Source organism: Symphodus melops, assembly GCF_947650265.1.
Source record: "Symphodus melops genome assembly, chromosome: 23".
Classification (NCBI taxonomy): Eukaryota; Metazoa; Chordata; class Actinopteri; order Labriformes; family Labridae; genus Symphodus; species Symphodus melops.
Window position 1 is genome coordinate 10,673,563 of NC_136713.1, and position 18,733 is coordinate 10,692,295.

Here is an 18,733-nt window from a genome sequence, read left to right on the forward strand (position 1 = left end):
AATGGGTGTTAAAGCGCTGCATACGCAGGCTCGTGCCCAGTCGTGGAAATTGGATGTTCCAGTTCATTTAATCCCATTCTGTAAACTTGTTTAAATAGAAAAATGATCTCAGTCCATCAGTTCATTTAACTTTTGGTTACTTCGTTTGTTTGAGATACAGATGTTTGAAGCCCTACAGAGGGATTTTGCTTTTGTATTGTGGCTGTCTCCTTTGCTCTAAAAGTTGTTTGACCTCTAAATAATAATAGTAAGGTTCTACGGAGTCCCTGAAGTTCAAAAAAGAAAGAAAAGACATGCATTTTATTGTTAATTTGAATTTGTGGGACTTTAGGTTCTCCGTTGGTTTCAGGCTTATGTGAAAATATAATTGCATAACCTTTGGAAGAAAATGTAGGCAGTCTTACATTGGAGAACTATCAAAGTTACTCTGGTGCTATAAATGCAGATATATGCATTGCTACAGGACGTTCTTGGTAGTGTGTGTGTGTGTGTGTGTGTGTGTGTGTGTGTGTGTGTGTGTGTGTGTGTGTGCGTGTGTGTGTGTGTACGCACGCATGTACCGCTGTGCTCAAACGTCCAGAGCTGCAATCCCAACAATCAGCAGCATGTGTTGGGTTTTGCTGACATCTGGTGGCTATGATGTGTAAGTGCTATACATTGTTGTTTACACAAACACGAGGATTGCCTTTAATTGGCTATATTAATATTTTTATGGCTCTCTTTAAAGATCGAGCCCACATGATCAAAGCAGCAGAAAAGACAATAAACAAAATAATCTGAGATTAAAAAATTAACATAAAATAAAGCACCAGCAGACAGTTAACAAGCATTTATTTTGTTTGACTTAATTCTATCAGTAGCCTGATAATCAGTCAATATATAATCAATAATGAGGCAATAATGAAACGTTACTAAAAACAAAGAGGAGCTCTGTAAGGTTTCATTCACACTGAGTCGTCACAAATGTTTGTGTTTTTATTGTACCTCAAGGTCACCAGCAGGAGGCAGTGAGGTGCCATGCTTCTCTTTGTTATGTGGACTCTAGTTGCTTTCTCATTCGACAGTAAGGAGCGAAGCTGTAGTGAAAAGAAGCACCGTCTGTCTCCATCTGATATCCTGTTCATATGGATTTGCATGGCTTGTAAACATGAAAACATGCATAAAGTTGGTTAACAAAAAAAACCAACAAAAAAAAACCAATTCACAATGGTAAAGCTAGATATAAGCCAATAGTTTGCTAATTTTTGGAAAACTAGTATGATTTTGAAAGTGGCTGCGTCTCATGTCTAATTCTGCGGTAGGCTAAGTAAACACTAAACTTTATCATGTAAAAAAAAACCCTGACTATTTTACTACAGCCAATGACAAAGTCTCCCTATGATAGAGAACGTAGGTTACAAGGTGTAACCATGGTTCTCTGAGTGAAGAGACTATCTCTCCAGCTCGAGACTGCTCAGGAATCCATCAAACTTTTAATCAGTGACAGTGTGTTGCACAGGTGTTATTAGCCCCCTCACAGGTAGATTGTCTTAAAACTAATTGTCCACAACGTCACCTGACCCTATGGTCAGCCCCATACATATGGAATATATAGTGGAGAGAGAGTCTCTTCACTCACAGAGCCATGGTTACACCTTGTAACCTACGTTCTCTATCATAGGGAGATTATCTCTCCACCACATATTCCATATGTATGGGGCTCTGTAAGAGCAATCATCTTTTTTTGTAAGTGTATTGTCTCTTGTCTTGCAATAAAAAAAAGACACACCACAAGGGAATAGAGAAGCACCCGTCCATGACAGGAACTGTGTCCTTCGAATAAGATGTTGCCGCCACCAGTGCTCCAAAAAAAAGAATAACCACATGGATGTCAATGAACTATATACAAATGTACAAAATATGAACACCCCAGGCTAGCAAGTACAGCTGACTGCCAGTCATTGCCACCTGATGCCAAAGCGCCAGACGCAATCAAGGCTAGCCTGCCCTACAAAATGCTCAGGCTCAACGAGAGAGGTTGCCACACTGAACAGCCACACCAAGATGGCGGAGAAGGGAAAGTAAAACATGACGCTATGCTGAGCTACATCGAGCACACATTCACTAAACAACATGTTTGCAGCCAAATGAATCTGGTAGAATCGGGGAAATGTAGATGGGCCGGAACAAGTACCAGCCATGCAGATCTCGCTCAGAGATGCCCCCGCCAAGCTCCAGCTTTAAACAGACAAAAAAATGACCTACAATTCATCCATGCCCTGTGCACATACACCTGTAGTGCACGTACCGCTCATACCAGTGAGCGTCATTGGTCCTCATTCTGTCTCTGCATGGAGTGGAGAGACCGGAGCTCAAACCTCTGACTCATCCGAGAGTCAGAAAAAACCTTGGGGAGAAATGCTGGATTTGTCTGGAGGAACATGCCTGTACCCTCTGGTAGGAACCTGCAGAGGTCTGCATGAAGGGAGACAGCCTGAAGCTCTCCACCCCGCCAGGCGATGGCCAGCGCCATCAATGGGGCAGTCTTAAGGGATCGTCACATCAAGTCGACTGAATCCAGGGGCTTGAACGGCGTCCGTTACAAAGCCTTTAGAACTAGATCTAAATCCCAAGGCGGGAGAGCCGGTCTACAATGACGGCCCATATGTCTCCAGGAATTGGGACACAAGGTGGCCAACTTCCTCAGACACTTGACATCGGCCTATACGGGCTGTCTTAATAGCTGCCACTATACCTCGTAGGGTGAAGGCCGACTGCCCCGCCTTCAGGAGCTCTTGCAAAACTGCAGAATCTCAGGTGTCGAGTATACCAGAGGATCCACCTGCTGTTCCCTGCGCCATGCCATAAAGACCCGCCAGCAATGGAAGGATGTCTGCAAACCATATCATGTGAGGTCAATATCGGGCCGATGGTCCAAGCCTCATCTTCTCCATTTGCACTCTCTGCAGGAGAGGTGGAAGGAGCATGAAAAGGGAGGGACAATCTAAAGCAGGGCCCTTGGCCATTGATGGGCCCAGGTGTCCACTTTGTGAGGACGGTGTCTTTCCAAAGCGACAAGAACAGGAAGCGGTGGGTGGATTCCTTTGAACTAAGAAATCGGCCGCTGCTAGTCCGTAGTGGTGCCAGATACCTGCAACCAGCGGGCACACACACCAGCACACACACTGACACACGTACACCGACACACACGCACCAAACTTTTCCCTCTGCCAATGCTCCTAATCACGCAATACACCACGTCATCATCATCATCATCATCATTTCTCAGCACACATACCATTTAGGGCGTTAGGTATGCCCTCCACGGTGGCCCATTTCCGCCAGGTAAATAGGCCAACATGATGATCACATGATGTAATTGATTGTTGAAATGTTTGTTTTAAATCATCTCCAAAAGATAAAAGTTGCTGTGTTGTGAATAAAATATTAATTAAAAAAGGGTAAGTTAGTACTGAGGAATCCACAGGGACGTAAAGGGTTAAAACCCATTCATTTCATTTCATTCAAAAATCTATAACATCAAAATGTTGGAGAGATTATGGAGAGAAAGCAGCAAACTATTCCCATATTTTCTGGTTATGTCCACTATTAAAAAAATACTGGGAAAATATATTGAATGAAATACAAAGCGTGTTGAAAATGGATATGAAAACTGACAAATCCATCATCGTGTTGGGCTTAACATCAATGGGAGAGTTTAGTAAAGAAGATCTTTATCTTTTTAGAATATTAAGGGTAAGCGTCCTCAACCTAATCACTACCAACTGGCTACAAAAAACAAGCCCAACTATTGATAAATGGAGGAAACTTATTGAAAAAATCAAGGAAATGGAAAGAATAACATTCAAAATAAGAGGACAGGAAACAATTGGTCAACAAAAGTGGGAGAAATGGGAGAAATATTTAAAGGAAAACCACACTTAAAACAAATAAATCCTGAAAAACAAAAAGAAAAAAAAATTGATAAGGCAGTCAAAATGGGATGTAATATCAACAACCACTAAGGGGAGCACTTAGTCACTTATTATCGTTGTACTTTTTTGGTTTTGCTTATTGGTATATTTATTTTTATTTTTTTCTTGTTTGTATGGCATTTTTCTTTTATGTTCAACCTATAAACATACAACACTGATACAAGATAACTCATCCAAATAATGATAAGTACTGGAGTGAATCATGTTAAGTGGATGTGGGCCTGGAGCCATGCGCTGTACATTGTGGTTATATTGTGTAGGCACCGAACTTCACTTCACATCATGAAACCTTTTGCTTTATGATGATTACATTTTATGATTTATCTCAGTATGTACGATGTATAACTTGTTTGAGGTTATACACCAACCACAAAAACATCTGTATGTATGTATAATCACTATAATAAACAAAAGCAAAACAACAAAAAACCCCCCATTCATTTATGAGAAAATCTGTGTATGTATGATTCCTAGCCTTGTGTTTACTTTAGTCCTTAGTGTGTTTCACTGTGTCCTTGGGTCCTCCTATGTTGTCTTTAAGCTTGTTTCCTGTTGCTTGTGTTTTCAGGTTCTCAGTTTGGTGTTTAATGTTTCCTCGTCTTGTTTTAAGTGTTTCCTGTTTTATTTGGTAATATCTTGTTTTAGTTCTAGTCTCTTCAGTGTCAGGTTTTACTTTGTACTTGTCCTCAGTTTTCTGGTCTTGTGCTCTTTGTTCCTTGTGTTTCCCTCCTGTCTGATTGTCCTCACCTGTCTGATTAGTCTCACCTGTGTCTGATTACCCCATGTCTATTTAGTCTCTTGTTGGTTCATTGTCTTTCGTCGTTTGTCCTGGTATGTGGTTTGTCTCCTTGCTCCTCGTGGTTTTTGGATTTTGTTTTTCCAGTAAGTTTTTGCCTTTTGTTTAATACATTTTTATGATTGGGTCCTCCTCCCTGTTTTCTGCCTGAATTGTGACACAGTTGGTAGAGTCGTCGTCTCTCAATCGGAAGGTCGAGGGTTCGATCCCCAGCTCCTGTGAGCGACATATCCGATGTGTCCTTGGGCAACACACATAACCCCGAGTTGCTCCCCCTGCTGCGTCAGGCAGCGTATGAACGTGAATGGAATTAGTTACCCGATGGCCATATAACCAGCCATCAGTGTGAATGGATAGGTGTGCCCTGCAGTGTAAAAGCTCTTTGAGTAGTCAGAAGACTATAAAAGCTCACTTTCCTTGAGGGCAGATCACTATCAGCTTTTGGAGAGAGTTCTTTGTTGGTTCGCTACTCATGTGTTTTGTTTTTTGTAAATATTTCTTGCAGATCTGTAAATAAATATATTTTTTATTTTTTTGTTTTGGTTTTTCTCATTGTAGTGCGAAACACCGGCCAGCTTTTCAGCATCAACAATCACGGCCTGCAAGGGGGGACAGATACCAGGGACCTGCACATGACACCATATCTGCCCCAAACCAGCGAGGATTGGGTAAGGACTCAGCCAGGCCACAAAGCTTCTGCGTGTCCCGTATGCAAAGCTAAGTTCACTAGTGCTTGTTATGCATCCTGGTTATAAGTGGGCCCTGAGGCTGACATGGAGGTGAAGGCGCGACACAAAACTGTTACCATCAGTGGTCAACAGGTGAAAGCCCTGTGAGACTCAGGTAGCAACATGTCTCTGGTTAAAAGTACTCTGGGGGGCGCTGGTGGCGCAGTGGCAGTGCACGCGTCCCCATGTACTCTCTCCCTACATTTCCGCCTCTGTCCACTTTCCTCCCTCTATAATAAAGGCAAAATGCCAAAAATAAATCTTGAAAAATAAAAAAAAAACTCTGGTGCGAGTCGGTGCTGTGGACTACCGCAGACAGGCGGATATTACATGTGTTCATGGAGACAGACATCTGTACCCAAAAACTGATTTTAACTGTGATTATTGATGAACAATCTGACCTGCTGACTGTTGGGGTGGTAGAGAACACACCTGTTGAAACCATCTTGGGTTGGGATTTGCTTGTGCTAATGGACTTGTTGCAGGATAAAAAACTGTCTGAGCAAAGTGACTCTGGGAAGGTCGGAGAACTGAATGCAAATGTGTCTTGTCCTGTAATCACCAAAGCCCAAGCTAAAGCTGGTGTCCAACCACTACAAGAACTCGACAGTAGTCTGCGTGAGGGTGACGCTAAAGGGCCAAGAAAATCATAGAGAAGCAGTTAAGGCTAGCTTCCCCAAACAAACCGAGTTTGGTGGGGATGACATGTGGTTTGTCATGTCGATATATACATTTTTCTTTTTCTATTTGCCTACTTTACCACAATAATAAAAAAATAAAATGACAAAGAAGTTGATAAAAGCCCCCTTAGCAGATCTCTTCTCTTTTGATTCAAACGGCACATTTACATCAATTTCATGAACATTTTGCTTGTAATAATAAAAAAACAAGTTGACAAAACTTGAACTTTTCATCAGTTCATTCAGTGAAAAGTGTTGTCTGTGAAATGTCAGATTTAAAGATGTGACCTGAGGTTAATAATTTAAAAGCCTTTCTGAACCAACTATAGAAGAATGCATAAATCATAGGGTTCACAGTAGAATTCAAGCATCCCAACCATCCAAGTGTTAAAAGAAATGCTGGTGGTGTTGAATAACTAATATGAAGATCGATGATGTTACAGATGAAAAATGGAGTCCAAAAGCACAGAAAAGCCCCCATTACAACAGCCAGGGTTTTAGTGGCTTTTGTCTGGCCTGTGTTTGACGGTTTCACTGAGTTCACACAGCCTGAGTTCTGGATGCTGCGAAACTGTCTCTGTGCCACAAAGAAAATCTTAAGGTAAACACCAACCATTATTATCCCAGGCAAGTAAAAGCCAACCGCTGAGGAAACACTACTAGACACTCCACTCTGAAAGAAAATACATTCTCCTTCACATTCAACATGGTTATAGTAAGACTCATCAACAACCAAAGTATCTAACTTAATAAAAACCATTCCAAAACCTATTATAATTGAAATACTCCAACAGATCAGAATCATGATAAAAACAACTTTCACAGACATTTTGATTCTGTAAAGCAGCGGCTGGCAAACAGCGAAGTATCGGTCAACTGATATGAAGGAAAGATTGAGAATTGATGCTGTACACAACGTGACACCAGAACTCAAAAAGGCTTTACAGAATAAGTCACCAAAATACCAACAAGACTCAACAGTTTGAATCATAAATGGGAACATGATGAATATTCCTAAAAGCAGGTCAGACATAGCCAGAGAGGAAATCAGGTAATTTGTTGGAGTATGGAGCTGTTTAAAATAAGCCACTGAGACAATGACTAAAAGGTTTCCACACACTGTTAGGATGATAATGACCCCGTAAATGATGTAGAGGGCAACACGTAGGGGTATGGGAAAACTTGTCTTCAAGCAGGATGTGTTTCTGGACTCAAAGCAGCGTTCTGGCTCCATCTGTTTGAAAGGAAATAAGAATTGAACAAAATAGGAATTAATTTTAATGCACTTGATATCCTTTAATATCAAAATCAATACAAGGTTAAATTCCCATGTTCAATAAAAGAGCTTCAGGGATGTTGAATGAACAATCTGTCCCAGCAGGCAGAAAATAAAGTACAGCAAGTGTTGAATGTCCCTTCACAATTCAACCATGGGTTCTTAGCTTAAAGTTTTAAAGTTAACTTTTTTAACGTTTGGCTGGAAGTTTTACAAATGGCTGACAAGAATCACTTTTTTTTGGAATAGAGACCCAGACAGCCAATGACAAATTAGGCTTGATTTTAGCCCCTGTGTATGGGTTTAACAATCATAAGATATTGTTTGGGTTTTCATGAACAACTATTACATGCCAAAGTTCCTCCCTGACCTTTTAAACCTGCCCAGTCAGTCTGCATGTGCAACTTTACAGAGAGGATACTGAAGACAGTTATGGCCTTATCCTTATGCAGGTTGTCATGTCAGGGACACTGAAGCTTCAGTGTTTAGCTCTGCATCTTTCTAACATCTTTCCTCTTTTTAAAAGCACCTCCAATATTAATCCCAGTTTGACCACATTTCTGCCTGTGGAGCTTGTTAGAAACATGCTGAGGCATTTTAGGTCAGGTTGAATAAGTCAATCTCAATCAATCAATCAATCTTTATTTGTATAGTGTCAATTCATAACAGGTGTTATCTGGAGACACTTTACAAAAAGCAGGTAAAGGACCTTAATTTATGTCTGTTAACATTAACAAAAGAGCAGGTAACAAGACCATGCTCATTGTTATGTTCACAAAAGCAGGTAAAGGACCTTACTTATGGCTATATTACAAGAGCCCAGCTTAATCCGTCATAGGCAAGAAAAAGTTCCTTTTAACAGGCAGAAATCTTCAGCAGACCCAGGCTCATGACAGAACAGCCATCTGCTAAACTGTGCTGGGCTTGAAAATGGGATGGGACAAGATGCAGAAAGAAGAATAGGATAGGTTTGGGGGCGGGGGCGGGGGGGGGGGTCTGGGCAGGCCATCCTCACCAACAGTCCCAAGGAACCTAAGAGAGCTCAGGAGCTCCCAGAAAAAGGAGAGGTTAGTAACTTGAATATAACGATAGTGACAAGCAGTAATAAGATATGAAAGCTAAGAGAGAGATAAGAGATCCTGGTGCCAGTTCTCCTGGTAGTCTAGGCCTATAGCAGCATAACTATGAGCTGGTCCTAATCCAGCCCTAACTATAAGATTTATCAAAAAGAAAAGTTTTAAGTCTATTTTTAAAAGTACCTAGTGTGTCTGCCTCCCGGACCCCGACTGGTAGACGATTCCAAAGGAGCGGTGCCTGATAAGTGCTAAGTGCTATCTGAAACTTTACAGAGCGGATAGTAAAGACAGTTACATTGTGGTCTGTTTCTCATCTGAAAGAAATAGTCCATATTGCCATTTTTTAGAACATGGTGCTTTTTACAGATTAATATTGTGCCTCTAAAGATTCTCATTGCTCATGGCAGTAATGTATTGATGGATGTATCAGGTAAAAGGGTATAAAGCTCCTGGGGGTGAGGGGGGGCTAGATAACCCAGCGTGAAGGAAATGTTCTGACATCTACAGTATGAAGGATTTTTCTTATGCTTTGTATTATTTTTAATAATAAAGTTCACGATATTATTCATGTGTATGATTTTCATTGATATTTCTTGCAGAAGACTGTATGACCGGAACAAAAAACAGCACACATAACCCACATAAGTTTGTGCTACAGCCTTGACATTTGAATTAACTGTTTGCTACTTGGAGTCAGATAGCGTGACGATAGAGCAGGCGGGGTGTTTTCTGTTTGGTTTTTCCACAGATGGTGAGTCCTGTGAGCGCAGTGATTGTTCTTCTCAGAGACAGAGGCAGATAGGTGATGAAGATGACGATGAACTAATGAGGAGAAAACATCCTGAAGATGCATAATTTTGGGTTAGATAACCTCTGTCTAGACCAGGGGTGCTCAATACGTCGAAGGCAGTGTGGGTAGATCGCAAAGCATTATAAAGTAGACGTCAGCCTATCATCCATCCTCACGATGAAAAAAAACCGGCTCAGTCCTCCGTATTTTCCTCTTAAGTTTTGTTTCATTAAAACCGAAAGTAAAGGCGGTCGTGATGTGACTGTATTTGCTGAATGAATATTAAAATATGTAACGTAGTGTTAAAAGGCTGCATCAGTCAAGTTATCATTTGTTGCAGCAAGAAAGGCAGAGGATGATCAGGCAAAGAGGAGGAAAGGTGAGAACTGTAATAAGCTAAGAGAATGAGAAACACAGTGAAGGAGCCGACAGATGAAACAGATAAAAAATAGAGATGTAAATGTAGCCTAGGCTGGAAAACTAAAGGATATGCAATGAATCGGAATATTTCAAGGCCATGTTCAGTCACAGCATGAATTATCCATCAATAATATTATTTGGGTTGATTAAGTAACAATGTAACTAAACATGGCATTACAGTTAAAGTAATCATTAATCATGACTCAGTAGTATACTTGGACTTTTAATTTTAAAAAATTCAACAGAGGATGAGACAGACCAGGACCCAGTTACATACAAAGGCCAGAGTCATTCTCTCTCGCGCTCTCTCTCTCTCTCTCTTTCTCTTTCTCTCTCTAACCTATACTAAACACTTAATATACAGGTATAGAGCTAAATTCTAAATAAATATGTTTTGCACGTTTATATTAGGTAGATCATTTTGACTTGGTCATTTTATAAGTAACTCCCATGCCGAAAAAGTGTGAGCACCCCTGGTCTAGACTATATAAGGGTTAATTGTTACTAACAAACCACATTTAAAACATTAAAGGCCGCTGTCTCCACCCGGCTCCTCCTCCCAAGAATCAATGCACATTCATTTTTCCCATGTCAGGGAGCTTCAATATTCAGCCAGCTCTGCATCAGTCTGTACTGTAAAACTTTCTGCGTTTTAAGTCTTTCCTCTTTTCAAAAGCATCTCCAATATTGATCCTAGTTTGATCTTTTTTTTCGACTCACACTACAAGATAATCTGGGCAGATAAATCGGTTCCGAGCAGCCTTGAATTAGGAACGACCCCATGAGCAAGGATTTATAAAATATATGTAAGGTGAATAGATTGCATTCACAGTAGAATTGAAGCATCCCAACCATCCAAGTGTTACAATTAATGATGGCGGCGTTGAGTAAATATTTAAAGGTTTGATGATGTTACAGATGAGAAATGGTATCCACAAAGAAAGAAAAGTCCCCATTACAATAGCCAGGGTTTTAGTGACTTTTGGCTGGGCTGTGTTTAATGTTTTTACTCAGTTCTGTATGCTGCAAAACTGTCTCTGTGCCACAAGGAAACTCTTAAGGTAAACACCAAACATTATTATTCCAGGCAAGTAAAAGCCAACCGCTGAGGAAACACTACTGGACACTCCACTCTGAAAGAAAATACATCCTCCTTCACATGCAAAACACCAAAAATATATAACTGTAAAAAAACTATTCCAAAACCTAAAATAATTAAAATACTCCAACAAATCAGAATCATTACCAGCACAACATTTATAGATACTTTTCCTCTGTAAAGCAGAGGCTGACAAACAGTGAAGTATCGGTCAGCTGATATGAATGAAAGATTGAGAATTGATTCTGTAACTAACGTGACACCAGAACTCATAAAGACTTTACAGAATAAGTCACCAAAATACCAACAAGACTCAACAGTTTGAATCATCGAATGAAAACATGACTATTCTCTCTAAAAGCAGGTCAGACATAGCCAGAGAGGAAATCTATTAATTTGTTGGAGTTTGGAGCTGCTTAAAATAATCCTCTGAGAAAGTGACTAAAAGGTTTCCACACACTGTTAGGATGATAATGACCCCAAAAAATAATGTAGAGGGCAACATGTACAGGTATGGGAAAACAAAATAGGAATGTTTTTTTTTTTTTTTGTCTCAGCTGTCTATTTCTTTTGACTCATGATTCTGCACACAGCTTCAAACTACTTAGTCAAACATTAGTCTGTTAAGGTCTTCCCCATAAGGCCTGTGTTTGCATTTTTACTGAGTTCTGTATGCTGCAAAACTGTCTCTGTGCCACAAGGAAACTCTTAAGGTAAACACCAAACATTATTATTCAAGGCAAGTAAAAGGCAACCACTGAGGAAACACTACTAGACACTCCACTCTCAAAGAAAACACATCTTCATTCACAAGTGGCTCAAAATATTGTCTCAGCTGTCTGTTTCTTTTGACTCATGATTCTGCACACAACTTCAAACTACTTTACAAAACATTATGTCCTCATTGTTAATGACAGTCTGCTTGATTTCAATAACAAACATTTCCAGACATTAATTTCGTCTTCATGAAGAAATAAAAAACACACGAGCATTGACAAATTTACATAATGAACAAATACATTCATATGAATCCTGTACTTACCTTCCATTGGGACAGGACAGTGTGGCCAGCAATCTGCTACATATGAGGTCAGCTTTTCTTGTACTGAATGAGCTCTGCCTCTGTGGCCAGTAGAGTCAGAGGTTAAATAAAAGAGCTTCAGGGATGGAGGTGGAACAATCTGTCGCAGGGGACAGAAAAAAACAACAAAACAAAGTACAGCAGGGAGCACAGCAACAATGGGTTCTTAGCTGAAACCTTTAAAGTTAACTTTTTTAACGTTTGGCTCGAGGTTTTACAAATGGCTGACAAGAATCACTTTTCTCTCTGAGAAAGTATGGGGTTCGGGGCCCTTTGCTAAGGGCGGTCCGGTCCTTTTACGAACAGAGCAGGAGTCTGGTTCGCATTGCCAGCAGTAAGTTGGACCTGTTCCCGGTGCGCGTTGGCCTCCGGCAGGGCTGCCCTTTGCCACCGGTTCTGTTCATTACTTTTATGGACAGAATTTCTAGGCGCAGCCAGGTGCCGGAGGGGGTCCGGTTCGGGGACCGCAGGATCTCGTCTCTGCTTTTTGCAGATGATGTGGTCTTGTTGGCTCCATCAAACCCGGATCTTCAGCGTGCACTGGGGCGGTTCGCTACCGAGTGTGAGGCGGCTGGGATGAGGATCAGCACCTCTAAAACTGAGGCCATAGTTCTTGACCGGAAAAAAGGTGGCTTGCGCTCTCGGGGTCGATCTTCTTTCCTACCCTCACCTATGGTCATGAGCTTTGGGTCATGACCGAAAGAACGAGATCGTGGATACAAGCCCTTAGAGATAGGGTGAGGAGCTCGGTCACCAGGTAGGAGCTCGGAGTAGATCCGCTACTCCCTCACATCGAGAGGAGTCAGTTGAGGTGGTTCGGGCATCTGGTCCAGATGCCCCCTGGACGCCTCCCTAGGGAGGTATTCCGGGCATGTCCCTCCGGGAGGAGGCCTTGGGGTTGACCCAGGACACGCTGGAGAGACTATGTCTCTGAAATGGCTTGGGAGCGCCTCGGGGTCCCACCGGAAGAGCTGGAGGAGGTGTCTGGGGTGAGGGAAGTCTGGGTGTCTCTGCTTAGACTGCTGACCCCACGACCCGGCCCCGGATAAGAGGCAGAAAATGGATGGATGGATGTTTAGTGTTTTAACTTCAGTGTTTAGCTCTGCATCTTTCTAACGTCTTTCCTCTTTTTAAAAGCACCTCCAGTATTAATCCCAGTTTGACCACATTTCTGCCGGTGGAGCTTGTTAGAAACATGCTGAGGCGTTTGAGGTTGTATAAGTTCTATCTGAAGCAGTTCACTTGCTCACTTCCATTGCTTGTATTAAAACCACCTACATTGCACCTGTACGTGTTGCGTCTTGCCACAGGTCACCACTGCTGTCCCTTTATGACTGTTCTCCTCCTTCTCTAGTAATCATCACACACAACTTCCTGCAGTTGCCTTTATCACGCAATTGTCAAGATTTTAAATTCTTAATATCAAACATGTTTGAAACAAATCAGGATGCCCGACTATCTTTAAACTGATGCAGACATTAAGATTGGATCTTCATATGACTAACACTCCAAGATCATCTGGGCAGAGAATCGGTTCTTGAGTTGGGAGTGACCCCACGATCCAGGATTGAGGAAATGTATGTAAAGTGAACAGATTGAATTCAAACTAAAACCTTAACTGACATTTTCAAAAGCATCTCAAATATGGATCAATCAAATAAATAAAATCAAGTTTTATCACGTTTCAAGTTGTGGAGCTTATTAGAAAATGCGTTTTGATATGTTCTGCAGAGAAAATGAGACGAGGCCAAGGAGTCTAAGTTTACATGATGTTTCTTTTGATATACTTTTAATAAATAACTCTTAAGTTTCTATTTCATTGCAGCTCGCCATGACAGTTTTAGACCACTTTTAAACAGCTGAGGTACAGTGTATGATGGTGCCAGGCATGCATCCATATAAACAATGTATTTGTTGACAGAAAGAGCTGTCTGACAGGAAGGTAAAACCTGGAAAAGATTTGGTACAACTTGACCCACTACCAAGGTGCGTGGAGAGTGAAAGGCTTGAAGAGGTCAAAAGGCTCCACTGACACTTGTCTGTCAACATGTCAACACAGTACTGTGTCTGTATCACACTGTACTGTTTTGTGTTTTCCCTCAAAAACAAGATGGTACAGGTCAAGGGACTTTCCATCAATAAACTGAATTTCTCCAAAAATGTTTAAATATCTTCTGCTTGGTTGGGCTAGTGTTTTTTATTTTGTGGGGTCATGCCTGTCTCTTTAATTCTTGCTGATGGAGGCTTTAAAGTCTGATTTATTGATGAAGCTTAGGATCAATGTTAATGATGTTAGTATGTTAAATACACTTTCTCAGTAAAAAAAACTTGCATCAAACATGTTTTATCCTAAGCGTCCACTGTTCGCTGATCCATATCGGTTGTTTTCTTCTTGTTAGAAGAAATGAAATAAGATTTAAAGAAGTTCTGCATGTGACACAAAGAAAAGGCCAAGAGTTGCTTTATAATGACACATCATACTTTTTATTGCTTGCAAACTTTTGTTTTGTGTTCTGGATCAAAAGTTGTAATTGTGTCTGATGTAATAATCAGCGGGCCATAAACATTATTAAGAGGTTTGAATGATGGTCTGGTGGGGATTTCTCACACCTCCAAGTAAGGGGAGCTCATTATCACTGGCTTCACACTAGAGCACTGTCAACCAGGGAGCTCATTATTCTCACAAGTGATGACTGGAGTCATGTTGTGTTATGGGAAAGAAATGTGTGCGAGGTCAATCACAGAAAAAAAAAACACTTGGACAAAGTTTCCCTGGGACTAAATGATGACATGATTAGATTTTAATGGTTTAACATTATTTCAATCAGGAGAGACAAGTGATATTAAGAATGAATTTGTTACAGTGAAAAAGTGATTGACAGAATGAGATTTGACAATGTTTTGGTGCTTGGACTCTATGGGGTGGAAGATGAGATTTAGTGATGAAGTCCTGCTCGTCATTAGGATAGATCCCCCAAAAGAAAAGGGGCAGACCCCTTAAAGTAGCACAGCCCATAGAGTCCCCCAAAAGAAAAGTTTTACTTACTGATCATGATAAATCTGTCAAAATGAAATAATTGGTTTAATCTGCTGAGTGAATGAAACATGACAGTTAAAACAAGCTTTTGCATAAATGCCCTCTGGCAACGAACCACAATTATTCCATCGAATGAGCGTAAACATGATTCCTTGGCTTCCGCCTGTAAAAGAACAAGACAATAATTTAAACAGCTAAACCCTTTTACTTGTGCAGAAGAACATTATCAGCTGAACAATTACTCTCCGTGAATTATGAGTTACTGGACGAGAGAATGCTTGTAATATTTGTGATTATTGAAAGGCTGCTTACCATTATGCTTGCATTGGGATGATTTGCCAACGTTATGGCTGTGACTGATGTGACTGATGCTTAAGCCAATGCTATAGCTGTGACTGATGCTTTGTTAACCATAATTCTGAGACTGATGCATTTAATTTGCAGAGAACTTGATGCTGCTGCGCGTTTAAGGGACTGCCATGCCCTCGAACGTAGATGAAACCCCAGCTTATAGTGACTCACTGCAAAGACAAATAAGCAAAATTAGACCTTTTATGACAGAAAAAAGAAAACGCAACAGTTGGTTAGAAATAGTTAAAACACTAAACATCCATCCATCCATTTTCTGCCTCTTATCCGGGGCCGGGTAGTGGGGCAGCAGTCTAAGCAGAGACACTCAGACTTCCCTCACCCCAGAAACCTCCTCCAGCTCTTCCGGTGGGACCCCGAGGCGTTCCCAAGCCAGCTCAGAGACATAGTCTCTCCAGCGTGTCCTGGTTTGTGGTATTGGCCACAGAAAAAATCCACATCAGTCGGGCCTATATAACCGTTTCGCAAATGACTGTACTGTTAAAGCTATTTTCTCAGGCCAATGTACCTCTCCTTTTTTGCAGCACAGACTCTGTATTGTGTGCAACACTTTAAGGACACGTTCTCTATCAGAAACTAACACACGAACATCACCCCACCTCTGCCAAAACTTCTGCTGACACAACACACAAACATTTTAGAGGAGGCACCTTACTGCAACTATATAATCCTGTGACTTTTGACATTCGTAGTCTATCCTGTCTTTGTATGTCCTTGCTTTCTTAAACCTTCTGGTTTGTTCAATTTGAACCTGAGTCTCTTCTATCCCTTCTCTAAGAAAACCAACAAGCACAAGGAGACTTAAAAAACCCTAAACAGGCCCTATTTTAAAGTTGTCTTATTTTCATCAGAAGTACTTTTACATGTAAAAAAACCCCCCCATATCATAATATTTATTATTAGGCCAGCATAACTTCTCTACCAATTGATATATGCAAATGGGAACAGTTCACAGCTTTCAGTCATGTGGCTATCCTGGAGGCCTAGAGGGCAAAAAGAGCTGAAGAAAGTAGCCGACCCAGAAGTAGCCTTGCTATGAGGATTTTTGCATTGGATTTTAGATCATTACACAAAATAAGCTTTGTGGCAAACGCCTTTCTGATGCGGAGCTGTTTTTTTCAGCTGTATAATCTTTACAGATTGAACACAATTTATATTAAGTTTGAAGCATTAATGCAGCCAAGAGAAGTAAAAAGCTACAAGCGAACGATAACGCAGTCGGTTGATTTTTATGCTTCAACAATCTATTCGGCGGTTTTGACAAGCTAGCAAAACCGTAGCTTAATAAGTTGTTCAGCAACTTATCTTTGCAAGGGCATTGAAAAACATGACTAGAGGCTGTAAGACGGATTAGTGAGCGAGTTTCCGGCAACCACTGTAGTCTCATTCAGCCACTTGTTAGCAACCACTGCAATTTTGTTTCAAAATTTACATGTGGGGTTCTTATCTAACTTAGCTTATCTCATCTGTCAAAACATCAACATCTGTTTAGCTTGTGTTAACCGCAGACCTTATTTCAGGTGTCTAACCAAAAACCCATTCAAAATCCCCATTGACTTAAAGAGTTAGAAATCCATGGTGCTCAAATGCTAACTGATTTCTGGGTTTTAGGACTCATTCCTGTGCCAGTCAGGAGTCAATACTGTCAAATGACAGTGACATATTTCTAATATTAGAATAATAGGCCTCTTTCTGCTTATACTCAATGTGTTCACTGCAATAAAGTGTCATTGAATAAATCAGATAAGGTTTCATCACCCGGTCCAAAGGAATAGTTTGATATCCATAGTTTGAATGATTGTTGCTTATGTTAATGTCATACCAGTTATTTTATCATGTTTTATTCTAGGTTTGTGTGTTTTAATCTAATTGTCTAACTTTTCGGTACATAAAGGTGTTTTGTGTGAAGAGGGCTTGTAGGAGTGATTGCACATTCTAACATGTGTTTGGTGTGGCCCTTCACTGCCAATCACTCATCAATTCAAACATAGGTTTTGAGTGAGTCTTGATACTTAATCACCTAAATGGTCTTTTCCTTAAAAAGAATTGGTTACTAGACTAGATGTCAGGTTATAATAAGAAACAGGTAGGAAGTGTCGTCCGCTACAGATTGGAGAAAGGATTCGGCAGTATGAGGGGGAACCAAACATCAGGAAACACATAATTTGGAACGCTGCCCCAATCGGAGGAAGGAAACCGCACATTCTTGAATGCATTATTTGGTTAGATATTCTCTGTCTAGTGTATAAAAGGGTTCAGGGAAACATAGTCGGGGCTCAGACTTCATGAACTGACCAGGTATCTGTCTGTCGTCAGGGACACGTAGTGTTGAACCCAGAGACTCTGTAACTTGTATTCTTGATTCATCGGGTTAATAAACTATGTCAACCTGAAAGAGACGTCTTCAGTCATTCCTCTCATCCCATCAAAAGAATGCGCGGAGAGATTCAAGGTAATTATTTAAAGGAGTCAGATTTCTATTTACAACATTTAGGAAAAGGATTAAAATAGGGAACTTTTATCCAACAAAGTATGCACTTTTTTTTAAATATATACACTTTGTCTGTATATAAGTAATAAGTATTCTTGAGAATCAATTTAGGTCCTAAACTCAACATTCGAGTACAAAGTATGGAAAATCTAAATATTGTCTTTGCTGTGCTGTCACATTTCATGTTCTAAGTAGTGATGTATACTAAAACATATATACCTCAGATACCTGAGACTGTAGAATGCAAACATGTGTTGTCTTACAGCCTCGTGTTGCAGGCTTTGAAGTTGTGAATATGCTTATAGTTCCCGTCACTTGACTTAAGCTATTGAAGTTGAGTGAATAGAGAGAGCTGCGCGATTAATAGCATGCCGGAGCACAACACATCAATTTACCACACAAAACAACAAGTGGGACGGGAAGTTTAGCCCCATTTCCACGAGTAGTTCGTCTCGGTACGGCGTGCATTTTGCGGCGTTTCCATAGACTTATCCCGGGAAAGATTCCCAAATAACCGATCCGTACCGTCCTACTTTTTGGGACCCTTCCATTGGGGTCGAGCCGACCTGAAAAGGTGGAGCTAACATGAAGGCGCTTGGCTTCTCCATACAATGTCAGAACCTCCCGACTGGCCCGCACTCACACTGCTCCAGCGCTAACCGGGCCTGAGCAGGGTTACCTGTTGTACATGACGTTTTAATATAACACATGTATGGCTTTGTGATCATGAAGCATGCTTTAGTTGAGGGAGTCAGACCCATAGGTAGACCCATCAGAGAAAAACACAGAGAACATGACGGCAACTTTGACTTATTGTTTGTCTTTTTGGTCGGATACAGCTAGCACACACTGGAACTTCTTGGGAATGGAGATGGGGATCGATTATAGGGTGCCAAAGCACACCTCTTCCAAATGC

General features: G+C 40.9%; 1 protein-coding gene, 2 long non-coding RNA genes and 1 pseudogene across 4 annotated transcripts in view; 2 read left to right on the top strand and 2 right to left on the bottom strand.

Annotated features, from left to right (window-relative positions):
• LOC306818490 overlaps positions 1–18,733 on the top strand; it is a 71,592-nt gene that overhangs the window by 26,931 nt on the left and 25,928 nt on the right. The window lies entirely within an intron of this gene.
• On the top strand, positions 4,754–9,367 carry LOC306818488. Its single transcript, XR_013778256.1, has 3 exons — positions 4,754–4,856; positions 5,329–5,438; positions 9,279–9,367. It is a non-coding gene; the product is annotated as an uncharacterized lncRNA (long non-coding RNA).
• LOC306818480 (trace amine-associated receptor 1-like) lies at positions 6,408–11,928 on the bottom strand. Its single transcript, XM_079336095.1, has 2 exons — positions 11,882–11,928; positions 6,408–7,412 (listed from the first exon to the last, which is right to left on the bottom strand). Exon 2 carries the CDS (start codon positions 7,410–7,412, stop codon positions 6,417–6,419), a length of 996 nt encoding a protein of 331 aa, XP_079192221.1. The 5' UTR covers positions 11,882–11,928; the 3' UTR covers positions 6,408–6,416.
• On the bottom strand, positions 10,457–11,169 carry LOC306818781 (trace amine-associated receptor 1-like; annotated as a pseudogene). The gene is made up of 2 exons: positions 10,607–11,169; positions 10,457–10,501 (listed from the first exon to the last, which is right to left on the bottom strand). The product of its transcript is annotated as a trace amine-associated receptor 1-like (transcript).